At 42.9% G+C, this 20,719-nt stretch overlaps 1 protein-coding gene across 1 annotated transcript in view; it reads right to left on the bottom strand.

The window, feature by feature from the left end:
* Positions 1–20,719, bottom strand: part of KIAA1549 (UPF0606 protein KIAA1549 homolog) — a 144,745-nt gene that overhangs the window by 31,173 nt on the left and 92,853 nt on the right. Inside the window, 6 exon segments of the mRNA XM_038560565.1 lie at positions 4,471–4,788; positions 9,934–10,087; positions 10,988–11,211; positions 12,830–13,035; positions 18,525–18,640; positions 20,315–20,511. Of these exon segments, the coding sequence (XP_038416493.1) occupies positions 4,471–4,788; positions 9,934–10,087; positions 10,988–11,211; positions 12,830–13,035; positions 18,525–18,640; positions 20,315–20,511 (1,215 nt within the window).

Below are 20,719 nucleotides of genomic sequence, written 5' to 3'. Positions count from 1 at the left end.
CAGATCATTCGATCTTGAGTTTTATCCCATCTGATAATCTTTTCCCTGTAATAGTAATATTTAGACCATTCATATTTAATGTGATTGTTGATAGGGTTGAATTTAAATCTACCATTTAAATTGTTTTCCTTTTGTTCCATCTGTTCTTTGTTCCCCTTTTCTTTTTTTCCTGCCTTCTTTTGGACTGCAAACTATTTTTTTTAAAGACTTGATTGATTGATTGATTGATTGATTAAGAAAGACAGAATACACATGCCAAAGAGGGGCAGAAGGAGAGGAGGAAAGACAATCTCAAGCAGATTCCACACTGAGCATGGAGCCCAACACCAGGCTCAATCTGGATATCACGACCTGAGCCGAAATTCAGAGTCAGATGCTTAACTGACTCAATCATCCACGGCCCCCAAGACTGAGTATTTTTTATTATTTCATTTTTCTCTTTTGTTAGTTATTAGCTATTACTGTTTTTGTTTTTTTAGTGGTTGCTATAGAGTTTTTTTTTTATTTTTAATTAATTAATTAATTTATTTATGATAGTCACAGAGAGAGAGAGAGAGGCAGAGACACAGGCAGAGGGAGAAGCAGGCTCCATGCACCGGGAGCCTGATGTGGGATTCGATCCCGGATCTCCAGGATCGTGCCCTGGGCCAAAGGCAGGCGCCAAACCGCTGCGCCACCCAGGGATCCCCTGCTATAGAGTTTATACTCTATATTTTTCACTCATCACAGTCTATTGTCAAGTGCTATTATTCTATTTCATGCATGGTATACGAACATCAAAACAGTGCACTTGTATTTCTCCTCTCTTAGCCTTTTGTGCTATTGTGTTTTCATACATTTTACTTTTATATATGTTATAAACTCCACAATAAACTGTCATCCTTTTGACTTAAATAGCCAATTATCTTTTTATTTTTATTTTTGCCAATTATTTTTAAAAAATGTAAATAAAGAGAAAGTTTTAATTACCCATGTATTTACATTTACATTTTTACTCATTTATGTAGATCTACATCTCTATCTAGCATCATTTTACTAGTCCCCAAAGAATATCCCATAACATTTCTTAAAATGTAAGTCTGCCAGTGATACACTCTTTCAGCTTTTGTGTGTATGAAAAAGTTTTTGAAAGTTATTTTAAGCTGCTGGAGAACTGAGTTTTTTCCTTCAGTACTTTAAAGATTTATTTCACTGTTTTCCGGACAATTAGAATTTTGTTGTCATCCTCACCTTTGTTCCACTACATTACAACGTCTTCTTTTTCTCTGGATAATTTCAAAATCTTTATCACTTATTTTGAGCAGTTTAATTATATTTTTTGGTATAATTTTCTTCATGTTTGTTATGCATACGGGGTCATCAAGCTTTGTCGATCTGCAGATTTACAGTTTCTGTCAAATTTGGAAATTTTTTGGCCATTATTTCTTTTATTATTTTTTCTAACTCTCCCTCCCTTCTTCTGGGAATTCATATTACATGTATATTAGTCCACTTGAAGTTGTCCCCAGCTCACTAAGCTCTATTCATTTTGTCAGTCTACTTACTCTGTTTCATGTTGGATAATTTTCATTACTATATATTCAAATTTACTAATCTTTTCTTCTTCAAAATCTAATCTGTCACGAATCCCACAGTATATATTTTATCTCAGACATTACAGTTTTCATCTCTAAATTGATTTGTATTCTTTAATGTCTTCAGTGCCTCTAATTAATGCATTCAATTTTTCCTCCAGCTCCTTGAACATATGGAACTTCATTAATATTACTATTTTAAAATCCTTGTCTACTAGTTCTGTGTGATTTTCCTGCCTCTTCACTTATCTGGTGAGTTTTGATTGGATTTCAGACATTATTAATTTTGCCTTGTTAGATGCTATATATTTTTGGTTTTTTATAAATATTCTTGAGCTTTGTTTGTGTTCACGTATTGCATTTATCTTTGTTGGATAGAATTAAGGAAGCTTTAATCTGGAGCTCATTTTGCCCCACTGCTGAAGCAAACCAATGCTCCTTCTGGGTAATCGAACTGGTGCTCCATGAATTAGCTCTCCACTATGGAAGGAAAGTAACTATAATAATCAGCTTGGACTGTCATAATAAAATACCACAGAGTGGGTGGCTTAAACAACAGAAATTTATTTTCTTGGAGTTCTATAGGCCAGAAAGCCCAAGATCAAGGTTCTGGCAGGGTTTTGTTTATGGTGAGAGCTTTCTTTCTGCCTTATAGACAGCCACCACCTTCCTGCTGTATCCTCTCATGGCAGAGAGAGAGCTCTAGTGTCTCTTCTACTTATAAGGGCACCAGTTCTATCATTAGAGTTCCAAACTTATGATCATTTAATCTTAGTGACCTCCTTAAAGACCCTAGCTCCAATATAGCCACACGGGGGCTTAGGCTTCAACATTTGGTTTTTTGAGGTACACTATTCATTCTATGGTAGGAATTTATTTCACACCTGAATGAGCTCTGAGGACTGTTCCCTTTCATCTTTTTAGGTGGTTCTTTCCTCACTCTTGGATAGTCTCCTCATACTATTAGACTGATTAGTACTCAGATGAAGATTCTCTGCAGATCTCTAGAATTCTCTCTGCTTTCTTGTACTGTCTAGTGTGAAAGCTAGCTATCTTTTCCTCCCCAGCCTCAAGTTCTGTCTCTCTCAACTCAGGAGAACAGTGCTCTCTGCCTGAAGTCTCCCTCCCTATACTGCAGCTAGAAACTCTCTCAAGATAGTAAATTGGGACATATGTAGAGCTCAGCTCACTTCTCAGCAACCCTTCCTTTTGCTGCCTAATGTCCAGGTTGTGAAAACCTACATATGTGTGTGTGTGTGTGTGTGTGTGTGTGTGTGTGTATATTTTTCCCCCCAGTGTTTTAGTTGTTTCTGGAAGGAAAGTAATCCAATCTTGTTCCTCCATCCTCTCCAGAAGAAGTTTGTACTGGACACTTTAAATTCTGTTTCTGCCATGTTTCTCTACTACAACCACTAATTAACCTTCAGACTTCTACTCAGATGTCATTTTATCTACAAAATCCTTCCAAACACCTCACAGCTCAGGTAGGTGCTCCCTGGCTGTACCTTCCCCCTGTCAAGGCATCCACCACATCGTTTTAAAAATACTCCTTCAATTTTCCACATACCCTAGCCATAATGCAGAAGTTGGGAGTGTGTACTGTGCATTGCAGTACCGACACTTAGCAAACACCAAACACACCAGGTGCTCCATATATCTACCCAGATGAATAAATAAATGAAAGAAGCTTAAGGTTCTTTCATAAGAAAGAACCCTGCTGTCTTGAGAGAGCAGCTAAAGCTACATCCCCTTTATCAAAGAGTTTGTTCAGTATCAACCATTTCCTTTAAGATTATAAACTACCAGTTACAAACATGAAGTATTTAATATTTATATCTATAACATTAAAAACAACAATAATGAGATGCAATGGTATTTTTCCCCACACTGTAGCAGTTATTGAAGCAAACAATCTATTTCTAACAGCATACTTTGAAAATTCAAACCAATTTCAGTGATAAGGATTCCTTTAACATATGTTCATTATCACCCAATTTCATCCTAACATGGGTAATGGGATCAGAGAACCCCATATAAACACTTCTTGAGAAATTCGGTCTAATGAGTTTCCTTCCAAGTCAAATGCTTTAATCCAATCATTTAATCTGGAATTAGCAAAGAATTTATTTATATTTTTTAAGATTTTATTTATTTACTTAATTGAGAGAGAGAGAGAGAGAGAGAGAACACAATCATGGGGGAGTGGCAGAGGGAGAGGGAGAAGCAGACTAAGCAGGGAGCCTGATGCAGGGCTCAATCCCAGGACTCCAGGTTCATGATCCAAGCTGAAGGCAGATGCCTAACTGACTGAGCCACCCAGGTGCCCCTAGCAAAAAAGTATTTAATGTGACATCTTTCAGTTTTACTTCTCTCCACGTGTTTTGAGAAGGCACATTTGAAAGGAATGATGGAATATGAAAAAAATAAAGGAAGATGAAATCCTGAAATGTTAAATCCCAAGATGAAAACAGAATATTTGAAATGGTTGCCTTTGCTTGCCTATAGGCTAGCTGCCTATAATCCTGGAGCCTCAAGGACTGCTTGAGAGAGTAAGTGGCCTTCTAAAAAGAATCTTCATGATTTGGTACATTCTAAACTGCACCTTTTATAAATACATCAATGAGAATATGCTTTGACAGTTACCCCACCTCCATTTCATGACACTGAAGGGAACCCAGGAAGGGACTCCCATAAAATATTAGAGTTGTATAAAAGGATGATTCCAACATTAAGAATAAACTTAGGGAAAAAATAATAAAAACTGAGGCCGCTAAGCCAAGTTTCAATTCTTATCAAATGAAATCAGTATTATTGTAGTGATTCTGCAATTGAAGGAGTCAGGCAACAAGATTCCAACATCTGGCCCATGAGAGCATTCTAGAAGGCCAGTACTTACGCTACACGGGTTGTTGGCCGTCTGAGCAGAGCTGTAGAAGGACCCCCACTGGGAGGCTCGCCTCTCATCCCGGGAAGGGGTGCTGTTCATGGGCAGGACAGCTGGGACCCCAGGGCCTGTGACCGTAGCACTGGCAGGCTGGCTGCTAGGAGCCACAAGAGCAAAAGCATCGTCCAGGAGGGAGTGCATGGTCTGGCGTGCCTCCTCGATCGACGGCTGGGGCGGGATGTACTGGGAGGCTGGGAAGGGTAGGCCTGGATACCTCCCCAGCTCAGCTGAGGATGGTGTCTGCACATCAGCCGGCAGGTCGGGATCGGACTACAGCAAGGCAAACAGGGAAGGGAACAAGGATCAGACATGAGCTTCTGTGGTGACTTGAAAACATTCTGTGGCCAAAATGGAATTTAACAATTTTCACTGACACTGACAGAAAAGTTTACCATAAGAATTTTTTAAATGACAGCTAAGGGGTCATGGTGGCAGGTGGAGATTAACCAGGATGAAAGAAAAAAAGTGAAAATATTCAACAATTATTTGTCCAGCAAAACTCAACCAATTATCTGAAATGCATTTCAATACCTGCAAGTATATATTTTTATTAAATTCCCCTAAGCAGCCAAAATATGTCTGAGTCTTATACACTAAAATATCAAGTCAATTTTCCATAGATACCAAAAACTAAAGCAGTCTATTGACTATAATAAGAAAAAGTCACCCTACACACCACTAGAAAAGTTCAAAGTCAACACCATATTGCACCTGTGTGTGCATAAACAACTTTAATACTTATTGTAACAACAACTTACAGTAGTAAATAGAGAATGTATATTCAGAAATCACATCTTTCAAATGGAGCTACCTCTGGGTAACATGAGTCATCAAGAAATCTTTAAATAATATTCTATACCTACTGCCAAAGAGGCAGGGATATAACTAATAATTAAGGTTTCTTACAATCTCATTTCATGATACTGCTTTATGAGCAAAGTGCTGTCGTAATCTATATGCAGTCAACTCTAAGAGACAAAAGAGGAAACCGATGTAAGAAGAGGCCTTCCTGGGGTCAGCAGTGCTGGAAGCACATCATAGTACTTCTATGACATCCTGAAAAAGAAAAGGGGCTCTGCACGAGGGGCTGGTGATCCCGTGCCCTTCGTGAGGAAGGGTAGGCACCTTTTTATCTAGAATGCTCTGCTCTCTGACTGGCCCACAGTTTAGCTCAGCGTCGGATCACTCTACTCAAGGAGCCAAAGAAGACATTTCTATCTGGATCGATGCTCGGATCAATGACTCTATTACAAAGAAAAATCTGTTCTACAGACACATCCTTACTCTCAGACAATTGTCTTAAACGCTTCCGCATGATTAGGTCCTGTAAAATGGATGATACATTATTCGTGCCAGAGTCAAACACTAAAGGGCAGCAGCTGTTCAACTCCAAACAGACATAAAACCATACTACGGACTGGCAAACCACACACACAGCCCACAGCCCTGTTTTGCTTGGCCTGTGTAGTCTAAAAAAAATAAAGAGGCAGTATTAAAAAAAAAAAAAAAAACCTGAAAATTTCCTATTAAAACTCAGATTTCTGGATTCTCTTGGCAGAATCTGAAGCTCTGGCATCACCAGGCCCTCTACAGAAATGACTATTGTTGAGCAGTGACTGCCCTCCTGAGATGAGGCAGGTGCTCTTCCCCTCCCAGCAGCGAGTGGGTGGTCTCCTGCTCACTGCGGTGTGTGGGACACCTCGGTCCCAGAAGGCTGTTTTTCTCTAAAACTGGGCTATCCCAGGAAAGGTTCTACTAAGTGACATCTGTCACCTAGGAATCCTAAGTAAGGATTCGGGGCCCCATCTATGATAGGGCCCTGGGAGAAATCAAGGTTCCTTTCCCTGAAAGGTGGATAAAAGGTCCGCATGCAGGCCCTTCTCCCAGTCTTCATTTTCCTGGAGAGCAGAGAAGGAAGACTGTGGCCAGCAGTGTGTCACGAACCTAATGGTTCACAGTGCAGCAAAGGAAAAGTGTGTAGTGAACACATCCCACTGGTAAGTGACAGGGTCTCTCCAAAGACAGAAGCGATGTTCCTGGTAGGTTCCAGTAAATGACTAGGTAGCTATTCTTCAAAACAACAAAAAAGAAAGCAAGAAAGCAACAGTCAGCCCAAAATGGAGTCACTGACCCCAGAGAACAAACCAAGACTTCCTTGCACTTCCAGCCTCTCACAGGAATGTGACCTTCCACTAGTCAATCTGGAGATTCCTGATCACTGCTATTGAGGTAATAATCTGCACAACAGACCCCCACCCTTTCCCCAAAGAAAGGGGAAACAATCTATTCTTGCCTAAAACAATCTATTCTTTGTTAGGACACTTCTTCTCCTACCCGCTTTGGTCTATAAAACCTTCCATTTTGTATCGCTCCTTGGATTGCTGGGTGGGATGCGGCCTGAATCATGAACTGCTGAATAAAGCCAATCAGATCTTCAAATTTACTCAGCTGAATTTTGTTTTAGAACACTGTATGGCAAGGAAGTGTGTGGCCACAAAAAAAAACAAAAAACAAACAAACAAAAAAAAGCGAGCCTGAACTGAGATTCCAATGGTTCAACTTTTATAGCAAGAAATACGCTATGAAGCTGTGAAGGCAGGACTCATGAATCCTGCCAAGAAGGCAAAGAGCTACGGAGCCATGACGTCAGAACTTCCTGTTCTTTCTTCCTCTTACAGCCTCCTCATACGGCGGGCTCTGCTACCAACAACTTATAGGCCAAGAAGAGGTCTTGTTCGCATCTCTCTATCCCAACATCTGCACAGTGTTTCACACATAGATGGTACTTAATAAATGGATAATAGTGGTCTACAGAAGTTAAGATTTATCCAGGATCCCTACTGGAATTTGAATTCTGCGCTCTTGAATCTCTGTCTGATAATTTCATGATGAGTCAATTTGCTTCCTTTGTACAGATACGCACCCACCTATCATTCCTTAGAAATACAGAGGAAGGTTTTTTTTTTTTAACCTTCAATCATCAGAGAGGATGTATTCTGATGCCTATTTTTCAATCCTTTGTAGGTAATTATGAGAGCGATCAGATACACGGGTTGGCCCAGGACAAGCTCAGTTAATGCCTGCTATCCCAATATAATCATTAACAGAGTCTTCTATCATTCTCTCAGGTGTCAGGTTTGGATGATAAATTAGATCAGCGGTAGACAAACCTTTTCTGTAAAGGCCAAATGGCAAAAATCTTAGGCTCGCTGAGTCATGTAGAGTCTGTGGCTCTGTAAGGGAACTCTACCACTCAGCAAAAACAGCCAGAAAGAACACGCAGATGAATGGGTGTGACAGTGTTCCAATAAAACTTCACAAAAACTGGTAGCTGGCTGGATTTGGCCTGACAGCCATAGCATCCTAACACTGAAATTATCATGGTAATGCTAGTTGCCAAGAAATCCAGGAATATTTCTTTCACCCTAGGAAAACAGAGCTTACAACGAGAAGATACTTTGAGGGTAAAATGTACAATTTAAGAAAAAAACATGTAGGTGTCATATCATCTTCAAGATGAAATACTACCTAAGAAAAAGTGAGTTCCACAAAAAGGCATTATCTTTGAGCGCATGTGTTTCAGAATTTGTTCAGAAATTAAAAAGTCCATCTGAGAAAAATTTCATTTTAGGGAATCTCTGAAAAAGGAAGCCAGCTGACTGAGGTGGCGCGCTCCAGGGAAGGGTTTCTTTCCACCAGCTGAAGGAGGAACTTCTGCACTTGCTGCTAAGAGAAAAAGCAAAAAGTGAAAAGATGATCCAGGGCCCCCTGAAGGCAGCCAGATTTCAGATTACCAATGAAGACAAATGGAGAGTAAGGGGAAGACACAAGACCCAATGGCATCAGATAATGGAACTCACAGCTACTTAAAAAAAAAAAAAAAAAAAGGGAGGGGATTGAAATACCACTTGTGCAAATTTGCTTTAAGAGAATGAGCTCTGGCTGGCTAGGGAAGAGAGGGGGAAGGAGGAATGTCCCCTTCTTCTATTTATTGGTTTCACACATCAGGCCTGAAAGTCCCCTTGGGAGACAAAAGTCAAAGCTTCAAGTGACCAGTCTGGGGAACCAGGGGACTGTCCTCCCCAAATGAAGCGAAGCAACACAGTCGCCCAGACAACCACCTGCCCAAAACACAAGAGCAGTACAAGAGCACCATCTGCTGTAAGAACTGCCAGTGCGGGCTCCCCTATTTTAGAAATTCATTCACAGCCTTCCAAAAGGACCTGATTCATCCCATTCAGGAGCAAAGCAGCCTAATCTGTAGAACGTTGCAACCCTCTGGGACTGCACCAATCCTGACAAGCAGGCTTACCCAGTCTTTACAGATACTAGAAATACACAAGGCTGCCAAGGAAGTCTGGTTTTTTTTCCCAGATGATCATGATTCAGTGATAGTTAGCCCCAGTATCAGTGTGGTGTTTGACATATTTGTGTAATTAGGTTTCACAACTTTCAGGGTTAGTTATTTGTGTAATTAGCAGACAATGGCTGACTGCACAAGCACTATCCAAAGTGATCACGGACATCACAAACCCCTTCTCCAAGGATGTTGTTGGGTTTTTTTCTTTTCTCGCTAATTTCTCTCTAAACAAGGATGCCTCTGTAAGTGTGTCTCCGGAAGGAGGAAGGGGTTTTGTGCAACGAGCCGGGACTGCATCCTGCACAAGGCTACAGGTGTCCACTGTGTGTCCTGGCACTGCTGAAGTTAGCCACATCTGGCATTCCTGCTCTGTCTTGGGGTGTCCTTGTGTCTGTATTTCTCACAGACTCTTGGAGAGGCTAGCCCTTTCTTCCCTACTCAATGAGGTCTGTGTATGTGTGTGTTCATGCTATCAGTGTCTGCCTTTAACACTTTAAGCAATTCGGAGTGTGCCTCTTTCAGTTTGAAAACAAAAATATTTAATGCTGTATTTCTTAATTTCCATTAAGCTTTTTCTTCCATTAAAATTATATATATACACACATACACACACAAATCAAGTATCTTCTTAGCACTCCAGTAAATATCCTTCCTATTACCAAGAAACCCAAACAACTCTCTGACCAGGGGAAGATAAAAAACAAACAAACAAACAAACAAACAAACAAACAAAAACCCTTCTGTTTTCCAGTTAACTTCAAGGAATGCCCATTCCGAAACATAAGAAAACAGGGCCTGCATACAGAAAGGACAGAGACAAGAGTTGCATTTCCCAGGGGGCTCACTCAGCAGCCCACTGGTCTCTGTGACTCCCCTCTCCCCTCAAAGGGGCAGCCCACCAGCCTGCCACGTCCCATGCCTCACGGCCTAGCTGGCTCTGGAGCGCCAGTCATCTGGCAATGCCACCACACAGGGCTATAGCCACCACTGTCCATCCTCCTTTCCCTAAGAGTCACCCCACCCTGATTTCAGAAACAAGAGGCAGCATTACATACTGGGCAACCAATGTAGGCAGAGTTATGGACACCGGGGGGCCTTTTGTAAGTGCCATCACTGTCTGTGGTAATGAGTCTATCCTTCTCAGCATCTCCCGGGCAGCCGTTGACCTGGTGTTTCCGGCGTGGTTTGGGAGACCGTTTTATCCTGGAGCTTCCAGGGGAAAAAGAAAAGGTTATCTTCATAGGAAACAAATCTTCCAGTAACTTATTAACTAAACACTCAAGTATTTTCTGAGCATCTGGGATATGCTGGCCACTGTAGTAAAGACCTCACAGGATATAAACAATGTGTAAGACTCAGACTCTGCTATAAGGACGCCATAGTCTACTGAGCATGTTAAACTCATGGAACAATAGAGAATCATATGAGGTAACCTAGAACCATTGATTTTCCCAGGCATTCAGAAAAGGGCAAGGTCATTGCAAGCTACTGATGTGGCTGGCTATACGGTGAATGAACTGGGTCTTGCAGAACAAGCAGGATCTGCAGAGGGGAGGGATGTGGGGAGAGGGTGTGAGGTGCAGACTCCACCATCCTGAGAAACAGGAAGCAGATGAATGTTTGGAGAGACGTTGTCTACACTGCTGGATGGCGAAAAAGCAGACAGAATGCAGAGCCTGGGTCCCCCACCCCCCCACCTGTTATAGGAACACGGGTTCCACATGGCAGGTAACCAAAGCCATTATAGGTGATGAACAGAGCAAGATATAAATGAGAACAATGATTAGAGAAAATGCATGTGCCTTGGGGGGTAGGGGTCTGGAAGACCAAGAGCCCAAGACTCTGAGGGCAGCTACGGGACAAGAAATGGACCTGGACCCAGAACTGACCTGGGTGCATGTGCAGAGGAGGTGAAGGTACTGGGAGAGAGGGAGGAGAGGACCACCTGAGAAAGGAAGGGTGACTGCCACTTCCAACTAGCTGACTTCAAGGAGGCAGAGAAAACCCAGGGACAGGGTTCTGAGGCCATTGGACAGGCAGGCCAGTGAAGGAGCAAAGCCACAGGGGCTCCACAGGCAAACCTCGGGGAGCCCTGCTGGGGATGCCCACCTCTTCCTAGGCTCTATGAACACTGAGGGCACACTGGCCGTGGGGTCCAGGATCTTGTCGATCTGCATCTGAGCCCTGCGATACACGCGGTGCCGCTCACGCGTGTCACCCGAGGACAGGTCGTCCACCACTGGGAACTCGTAGTGCCCGCGGCGCTTGGCACGGAGACGGATCTTGTTCCGGTGGTGCTCAATCTCGGACTTGTGCCGCAGCGCCGTCTGGATCTGTGTGGCCAGGGAAGAGAGGGGAGACACATGGCATGTTCCCGAAGGCTTCTGGCCCCCATGCAGAGATAGCATCTTGGGAAGGCCTTCCTGCGGGCGTTCTTTTCCCCCAGACCACCATCCCAGGCTCCTGAGGCACCAAAGGGTGTGACATTGCCAGCCACACCACACATGGGGGCCCCATCACCCCGGGGAGTTGGGTCCCGTAGCCTATGTTTGCATCAAATACCATATTTTAAAAAGAGAGTTAAAGAAAAACATGAAGATGTATGCTATCACAGGCCTGATGAGCACATTTTCTTCTTTCTGTCTGCCAGATGGAGAATCCACTTTGGGGTGCTTACTCATGGCAGGCACAGAGGCACAGGCCTCACGGGACTGATGGAGACAGGTCTAGGTTAGGACTGGGGCTGTGCAGGGCTGGGGCTCCCCAGCACTGGTGAACAGAGAGCACGCACACCATCCTAAACCCATAGCACACATTCTTAGCAAGAAGACAATGAGGTATGGAGAGGAAAAACCCTAAGAACTCTTGACAGGACTTCTGTAAGATGATGGACTTCAAGGATCACCTACAAAGTGGGCAGGGGGTTGCAACTGTACCAGTTTCTTACTACTTCACCCCAGCAGAACTCATAACACCAGCAGGTATTTCTTAGAGGCAGGAAATGGACAGGCATGAAGCTGCCTTATGCACAATCCTAAATGGCCTTCGCTCTACTCATCATCCAGCCCAGGTCAAATCTCTCAAGTTCGAGTTAATGGTGACCTGGCGTGGCCTTCTGGTTCCCAAAATCTTAGGGGGGAAGCAGATCTAACTCACTCTTCCAGGATTCACTGGAATAGGATTTTACTACATATTACTAGATCCTTAGGGCCAGAGTGGATCTATCAGGGATCACAAAGTCTACAGTGGTCCTAAGACCACACCAAGTTCAAAGGTTCATCAGGAAAACTCAAAGGACTCTGGAATTAGTCTCATCTATTACAGCCCAAGATGCAAATCAAAAGAAGCAACAGGAAATGGCACATGGGATAAAGTCTAGAGGAAAGCAGGTGCCAGCTTCTAGAAGACCTTTCCCAGGAGAGTCACACAGAACGTGCCTAATTCTTCCAGCAATGAATTGTGACAACGCATGTGACATGTTGTCCACCAGGGAAGCCCATTAGAGATGCAATGCCCAGGATTCATACTGGGGCTGGTCCAGCAGGCCCCCTCTGCCTAGCCTGTACCAAAATTCCAGAGTCCCAGAAGGAAAAGAGATGTTCAGATAAGTCATACGGTTTGCATCAACAGTCTAGGAACAATGGGAATGTTTCAGAAACGTAAGTTCCCAAACCCCAGCCAAGGGCCACAACAGGACTTCTGAAGGATAGCAGTCTTGGGTTTGCTACGTTAACTCCCTCTCCGTACATCTGCCAGTATGCCTGACAGCGTCCGTGAATAGTATCGAGCTAAACAAAAGCTACATTTAATATTTAAAATGAAGATACTTGTCAGCAGCTCCTACCTTTATTAACTTCCCGACACCAAAATTTCCATCTGTTTTTAAGCACTTATCAAAGCAGAATGTGACTTTTTAAAAAAATAAATGTACTTTTTAAAAAGAACAAATACCTCTTTGTTAATTTTGTTGGTTTCTGCCACCCGGTCGGCCAATACAGGGTGCTGAACCGGAGGTGCGGGGATGGGCTGCATGGCAATCAGTTGAATCTTATTGGGAACCCGCCGGCTGGCCTCCGAGGACCGGGAGAGCCTGTCCACATGCTCGAAGATGGAGGCTGACGAGTGCTGCTCATTGCTTGAACTGGGCAGCGGTGGCCCTGGAGCAGAAGGAAAAGCAAAAGCCTAAATAAATAAAGCCATCCTAAAGAAATAGCAAATAATTGGTCATTATACTACTTGGTGCCCAAACTTGCCCTATTTTGGTTAAAGGGGGTTAAAAGTCTTCAGGAAGGGAAAGGAAAGGGCAGGAGCCACTCAGTGTGTCACTACCCAACTTATACAACTTTGAGGGAAACACTGACAGCAGATCTGAATTTCTGTGCTCATTTAGAGAGAGAGACATTTAGTCACCAATATAATTATACTGGTGAAAAGGGAGAAGATGGAGGGGAGTGTGGACATGCAGGCATGTGCTGCTTTGCCCTGAACACATCTGGCCTTTCGGTTCTGATGCAGAAAGAAAACTAAGCTGAAGAGCCACGAGAAGAAAAAGCTGCTGCCTGCGGGGCATTCGTTCCTACTTTAAAAAAAGAAGAGTAGTAAGTACCCTGAAAAATTATCAAAGGGGGAAACTGTAAGACATGTATATTTTACTGTAACTTGAACTTTTTAGAAAAGTAATCAGAACTTCAAAAAAGAAAAGAGACTGGATCTTGGTATAATGGGTGATGGTCTTCAATTTCTTGCATTTTTTCATGTGAGGATTTTCTCTAATGAGTATTACTTTTATAGTAGAAATAATCCCAGTAAGCTTTAGTTTTAAAAAGGCAAAATTAGGGGGTTCCTGGGTAGCTCAGTTGGTTGGACATCTGCCTTCAGCTTGGGTCATGATCCTGGGGTCCTGGGATCAAGCCTCATGTCGGACTCCCTGCTCAGTGGGTACATAGCCCTCTTGTCTCTGTTGCTCCCCCTGCTTATGTGCTCGCTCACCGTTGCACTCTCAAAAAATAAATAAAATCTCTGAAGGAAAAAGAAAGGCAAAGAGAAAGATGCAGAAGGGCTGAAGAGATGGAGAGAGCACAACAGAGCTACTTGGAAGTGCTCCCTCTGATAAGCCACAGTCGCCCTCTGAATGCTCTGGACACTGCTTTAAAATAAATGACCAAGAGGCCATGAGAAGGAGTGAGAGCATGCGGAATCTGTTTTTAAACAAAAGCGTGAAGTTGGAAAGCTTGAGCACAAGTAAAAATATAGAGGTTTCTCCTTGATGTAAAACAAGATAGAACTGAGCCAAACAGTAAGAAATAGTAGCGGCTATTTTCGTAAGGAATACATGCACATTAGTGTATATAAGTCTTTGCACTTCCTCTCCACGTGAATTATATTCATTCATTACCCTATAAGATTTACTGAACTGTGAATGAAGGACGCTCCTCTTAGCAAGGAGGCATAGTTGTCTGGATTCAGGCTATTTGGGGCTTTCTTTCCTTGCCCTGGGCCCAGAGGGAGCCTACTTGTGCAACACAAGCACAGTCAGGCACCACCATTCATCCAGTGGCAGCTACTCAAATTGCAGGCACAATGCCTAAAAGGAGGTAATTAGCTTCACCAGATAGCCTAGCCTGGCTAACCCAAACTTACAGCAACAAATGTCACAAAGGGGGGTCCATTACGCTACTGACACTTAAAGGTGAGACAATTTTTTCCTCCAGGAGGGTGCATCTGATTTCCTCCAGGGCACACAGATGACAAAGAAAGAACATGCACCCCCCCCCCCCCCACAGTGCTATCTGCCTGCCTGGGTACCTAGGAGCTGCAGGCCTGTGACCAGCTCCAGTCTGTGCCCCATTCCAGCCCCCAACTTGGTCATGGCTCGTCACTCTGTAATTCACCAAGTGCAATCACAGAAGCAGGAGAAGCCCAGGAAATCCTCAAGCTTTTTTTTTTTTTTTTTTTAAAGATTTATTTATTTACTCATGAGAGACACACTCTGAGAGAGAGAGAGAAAGAGAGAGAGAGAGAGGCAAAAACACAGGCAGAGGGAGAAGCAGGCTCCTAACAGGGAGCCCGATGCGGGATTCGATCCCGAATCTCGGGATCATGACATGAGCTGAAGGCAGGCACCCAATGGCTGCGCCACCCAGGCATCCCAATCCTCAAGCTTCTACACTACTCAGAACCCAACCATTCTAATATACATAATTCTAAAATATATAGAGAGATACATATCTATATATCTCTATGTATAGATATCTGGGTTATTTTTATTGTTTGCTACATATTGCATAATTTTTTAAAATGACCTGGACAACAATAACCAGTGGAAAGTACAACTGTATACAGAGAGATTAATCTGTGTGCATCTTCCTTGAGGTCAATTAGAGACTCTGGATTAAAACCCATTTCTATTCCAATATTACAAAACAAAACAAAAAAATTGTCATGATAGAGTATAGGATAACATCAACAATGCAAAATGGCAGAGGGTAGGAAAATATGCACTGTTAAAATGCTGAAGCAACAGAATACTCTTAAATACTAATTTCATTATCCATAGGTGAATATAGTCCAAGTGCATTATCACTAAGGCCCGTGGCCCCCGTTTATATCCTGTGAGGCAAGGATCCCATTTCTCTTTCTGTCTTCATCCTGTTCTGGCACCTCCCCCAACATAGGCTCTGAGCAAACATTTGCTGAAGACAGGACTAAATGACCTGGACTAAGTTTATAAAATGTTACCTCAAAAAGCCTCTGGGAATCTGCCATAATGCAAAGAATTCTCATTTATAACCTCAATCATTTCATGAGTACTCCACGATTATACCTGAAAAACTTAGATGTTACAGGTAGTCAAAACAGCTGCCCTGCAATCTCACTAAAACTATCAATTTGCTTTGAAAACTCCTTTTTTAAAAAGATTTTTAACTTATTTTTTCAAGAGCAAGCAAGTGAGAGAGAGCATGAGTTGGGAAGGAGCAGAGAGAGAAGTAGACTCCTTGCTCAAGCAGGGAGCCCAAAGTGGGCCTCAATACCAGGACTCCGGGATCATGACCTGAGCCGAAGGCAGATGCTTAACCAACTGAGCCACCCAGGTGCTCCTGGGTGTTTTTATTTTTAAGATTTATTGATTTATTTGAAAGAGAGAGCAAATGGAAAGAGGCAGAGGAAAAGAATCTTCAAGCAGATTCCCTACTAAGCATGGAGCCTGCTGCGATGCTCAATCCCAGGACTCTGAGATCACCACCTGAGCCAAAATCAAGAGTTGGATGCTTAGCTGACTAAGCCACCCAGGCACCCCCACTTTGCAAACTCTTTAGCACTTGCCAAAGTAGATGTCAGCTTAGTTCCAACTGAGACCTCTATAATTCCATTCTAGAATTCGGAATTTGTGGAACTCTCATTAATGATGTTCCAACTACTCAAAAATCACACCCTTGCACACACGTTTCGTAGCCCTTACCTACTGGGTGGATTCCTGATGACAGAGGAGGGGGAATGGAAATTACGCAAGGACACCACAGACAGTAACAGCCTGAGTGCCACTGCCTTTACTTGAGGAAGGTACATCATTGCCCTATCTCATCTCGCTCTTCACAACTCTACATGGGAGCCCATGGTAGCAATATGACTTATTCTCAAACCTCGATAACCAAACACAGTGACAATCTGAGTTGATAACCTCGTAATGGTCCGTGGATAGTCATATATGCGACATGGTTTAGCCACCTTCCAAGAATAAAGCACAACCTCTAATAGACCAAAACCAAAACAATACTCTTTCATTAGCTATCACTGCAATGTGGGTCCTGAATATGTCAGATGACTTGTGACATCCACGGAGCGCCTCGCCAAGGAGTTGGAAGGGACCCAGTGACTATGCCACCTGCTGTGTGAGAGAGAACACTGGTCCCAAGGCAACATGGAGGATGGGACCATATGGTTCTCAAGCAACTATGACTTGCCACAAAAGAAGGATTTTTACATGATTTACAAAATAATTCAAAAGCTATGATTAAAAATGCAATCTTTTCTATAGGGTATTCAACTAAGTTCTATGCAAGCTAAAGTGCCTTCATGGCAGCCTTCAAGAAACAAATAAAATCTTCTAAGTGAATTGATATGTAGAGTGAGAAAATCCTCTTCCTAAAACATGAAAATAACATAGAGATTATGGTGTCTCTCCAAATCATAATAGCAGCAGTTAAGCTTCTAGAACTCACAAGAACATCTGGTGCATTTGCCTCCTTCCACAGGCAACTCAGCCCCACACCTGACATGCTTTACTACCTGGATTCTGAATATATGTTGATAGTGATTTTTTATTTTTGTTAGCCATGCAGAATATACTAATACTGTCAGGGGTTAAATGTAGGAACTAAAAGAAAGATTTTCTCAGATAAGCAATAAACAGAAACTGAGAAACTCCAGAGCTGATCCTTCCCCCCCGCCCCTCAAATATTTCCTTGCTGGGATCAAAATTAGATTTTAGTCCAGTCTATCTGAAACAGAACACCTGTTACCATGGTGCTAAATAACTTCTAAGATTCTGTGAAACTGGATCCAAAGAAAAAACTCTTCCCTTATTCTAAAGGGATTTTCTTTAACATCAAAAAAGAGCTGGAAGGAATTTCAAAAATGAGCTAGTTTAGTCCCACAGAAGCCCCAAAGGCTAAGGGACTTGCAAGGTCATAAGCATGACAGTGATAGATCAGGCCCTCTGGCTTCCAGCTAGATTCCGTTCGTTTATAGAATATAAACGTTCATTCTGTACTGCATTTCAAACAAAGAAATTTGTGATGACAAATGTTTAAGTATAAAAATTACTATTAAAAATAATATCCTGAGGCATCCCCACTTTTCTTTGCATTACCGAAACACTCCTGAAATATAAATAAAACGCCAGCAAATACAAGAGCTGTAGTTGCACATTTATTTAACAGAACCTATTAAACTAAATCCAAACTACCTTGCCATCACACCAAAAAATGCCTCTAAGTCTAGTTAGACCTATGGGCTTAGTTTTATCAGAGAGCATGAGGTTGTGCTCGCTTCAGCAACACATATAGAGAGCATGAGCTCCATGGTAAAGCCCTTTGGGATGGACATGAAGTTTGTTTCAGACCTGGCCTTGAAAGCCACTGACTACAGATACAAGTATGCTACATGATTCAATCACACTGAAGTACCTGCGGGAACAGTGATGTAGGAAAAGGACCAAACACAATGTATTTGCTCACCCATGATAAACGACTTTCTGTCAGTGACAGCTGAGAAAAATCTAGAACTGGATCCTCAGAAGGTCACTAAGTTCCAGAGGCAGTTCTTGAGACTCTGGTTTTACTTTGATTCCTCCTTCTTCAGGGAGGAAAACCATTAGGACTCTAAACTAGAATGGAATGTCGCTATTAACCTCAAAACATATTTGAATGAATCCCTAACTCCTAGCATAATCTCCTGCCTCAACACAGACACCAGTACAACATATTAGATGGTGACAGTCGATGCTGAGAAATTCACCATATGGATGATGAATATTCCACTGCAGATTTTTTTTAATGTTTTAACATTTGAAGTAGCATAAAGTCTTATCCTATTGGAATCTCATAATTAACTATGTTTAACGTGGAGAATGAGAAGAGTCACAGACCGCTCTGTGGGGCTCTGTGGGATGGGCCATCGTTCACCGTTCCTGGCGTCTTGTCTCCTGCATCCCTCTCACTGGACTCCTCACTTACAGTAGAGTCAGCATCCGAGGGAGAAACTCTGCAGTCACAAAACAAATGCAAACATTAGGAAAAAGAAAGAAAGGACCTGGTCTCGGTGGGGGCAGGGTAGGGGGGAGAGGTCACATTAATTTCAATGTAGAAGTCAGGCTTCCAGGTTAAACAGACAGAAATGAGACAGTCTACAAAATCATCTTCAAGGAACACATTGACAGCACATGGTCCCCTCTAGGAGACAGTATAACATGGCTTATATGGCTTAATAGGCTGCATTCCAACAAATGCTAGGAAGCTAAGTGCCCTTCTGGAGGACGGTCCCTGGAGGATGGTTACCAGGGCCCTGGATTCCAGTCTGGGTCTGGCAGAGGCTATATCAGAAGATGTGGAGTTCAGGCCTGGTTCCAGGTCAACTGGGACTGCAGAATTCCTAGGAACCCAGGGTGGTCCTACAGTCACCCCACAGAATCCCACAGCTCTGGGAGACACCTATACTTACAACACAAAAGCAACAATCACCCCTGAGCTTTGAGTCTATATATAAAAAACCAGGTGACATAGCACCAGGCCACACTAGGCTAATGAGAATCATTAACAGGTTAGCACCCCTTCTCTTTGTGCTCCTGAGGGATGCTACAGTCCTACATTAACAATGCAGACTATTGAAATGTTATGTCTAAATGTTGAGGATGAGATAACCAAGGGAGAGGGAAAAAAAAAAAACTTGGCAAAATTATACTAACATATTCAAGTCTTTAATGATTTGATTTATTCTTAGCCTGAAGATGATTAAGCAAATAACATCTCTCTACATAATTCATTTTCTTTTGTAAAGATCATGGTGTAACATCCATTCAATTGTTAAAACTAGGCCAGAACCCCCGGGGTAGGTTTTCTGGTAAGTCAGAAATTGTGACAGCATTTCAAATGTTGGTATGATCACACATTTCTTCTCTCTTCGCAGGGAATCAAGATTTGGAGTTCAAAGCTCAAAGGAAGGCTGATAATTTGAGGCTTCCATACCCTCGTGTGATTGTGCTGAGATCTAAAGTCACCTGCATAAAGCCTGATTCTGAACTTTGACCAAGCTACAGCCCTTCTCCCAGGATCAGAGGGTGATAGGGACTTCCAGGTGGGTGTTAATACACAGTCCTTCGTGCACTTTTCTTTGATAGGAGGAATGGAAATACATTGGGAATGGGGAGCTGGGCAGGGAGGAGTGGGGCTGAGTCCAAGGAAACATGCTAACGAGGGTGACAACACAGACAGCCAGAGGAAAAGCAAGCAAAGAAAAAAGGATGTGATGAAAGTCACCTGCAGACAAAGCAACGAAGTCATAGCCAGACGCTAGCATAACAGCAAGGGCAAAGCCACTATACTGACTGAGCGTGTATTATGTGTCATGCACTCTCTATACATTACTTCTGGTATCATCTCCAGAGGGCCCAGAATGATCACCCCAGAATACACACTCGAGCTAGGCAATATAATAATTGTCAGGGGGAACCACCAAAGCATCTGGCCTCCCTCCTCTGGTAGTCCACTGGAGCGGACTGGGAGCCCTTGGGTTTGTTGACTTTGGACAAGCAGTTGCCAGTCTCCTGGGCTGTAGACCCAGGGAATACTCACCATCAGTTCTTCTGATACTGGAAACTGACAAACTGAAAAGGGAAACATGCTCTGTGATAGAGAACAATACAGAAAGACCGATAAGAACCTTCCTCTGTGACGGACATTCTTAGAAGGGATCTTTGCCTTCGGGCTCGGCACATCTCCATTTTCAGAAGGTGTGGTGTGGTCCTTCACAGGTCCCGGCAGTGGCGCTGGCTCATGAATAATCAATATGTCGTCTTTATTGTGCTGACCCAGATGCTGCTTAGCAAAATCAAAGCCCTTCACGCTAGGGATCTGCAACTAAAACACACACACACACACATACAAGTGAGACAGACCATCTGAAATCTGAGGACTGTAAAAAGGGATCATGAGAGCTGGCAAGATCACTGAGTGCCAACTTCGGACCCGAGATCGTGTTTGCCATCTCACCATTCTAATTCAACAAGCATCTCTAAAATGTCAACTGTGTGCACAGCACCATTTATACTTAGAGTTTGCAGAAAAG

The sequence above is a fragment of the Canis lupus genome, chromosome 16 (assembly GCF_011100685.1).
Source record: "Canis lupus familiaris isolate Mischka breed German Shepherd chromosome 16, alternate assembly UU_Cfam_GSD_1.0, whole genome shotgun sequence".
In the NCBI taxonomy this organism is placed as follows: domain Eukaryota; kingdom Metazoa; phylum Chordata; class Mammalia; order Carnivora; family Canidae; genus Canis; species Canis lupus.
Note: the sequence above shows the minus strand (reverse complement) of the source record. Positions and strands in the feature narration are given on the sequence as shown.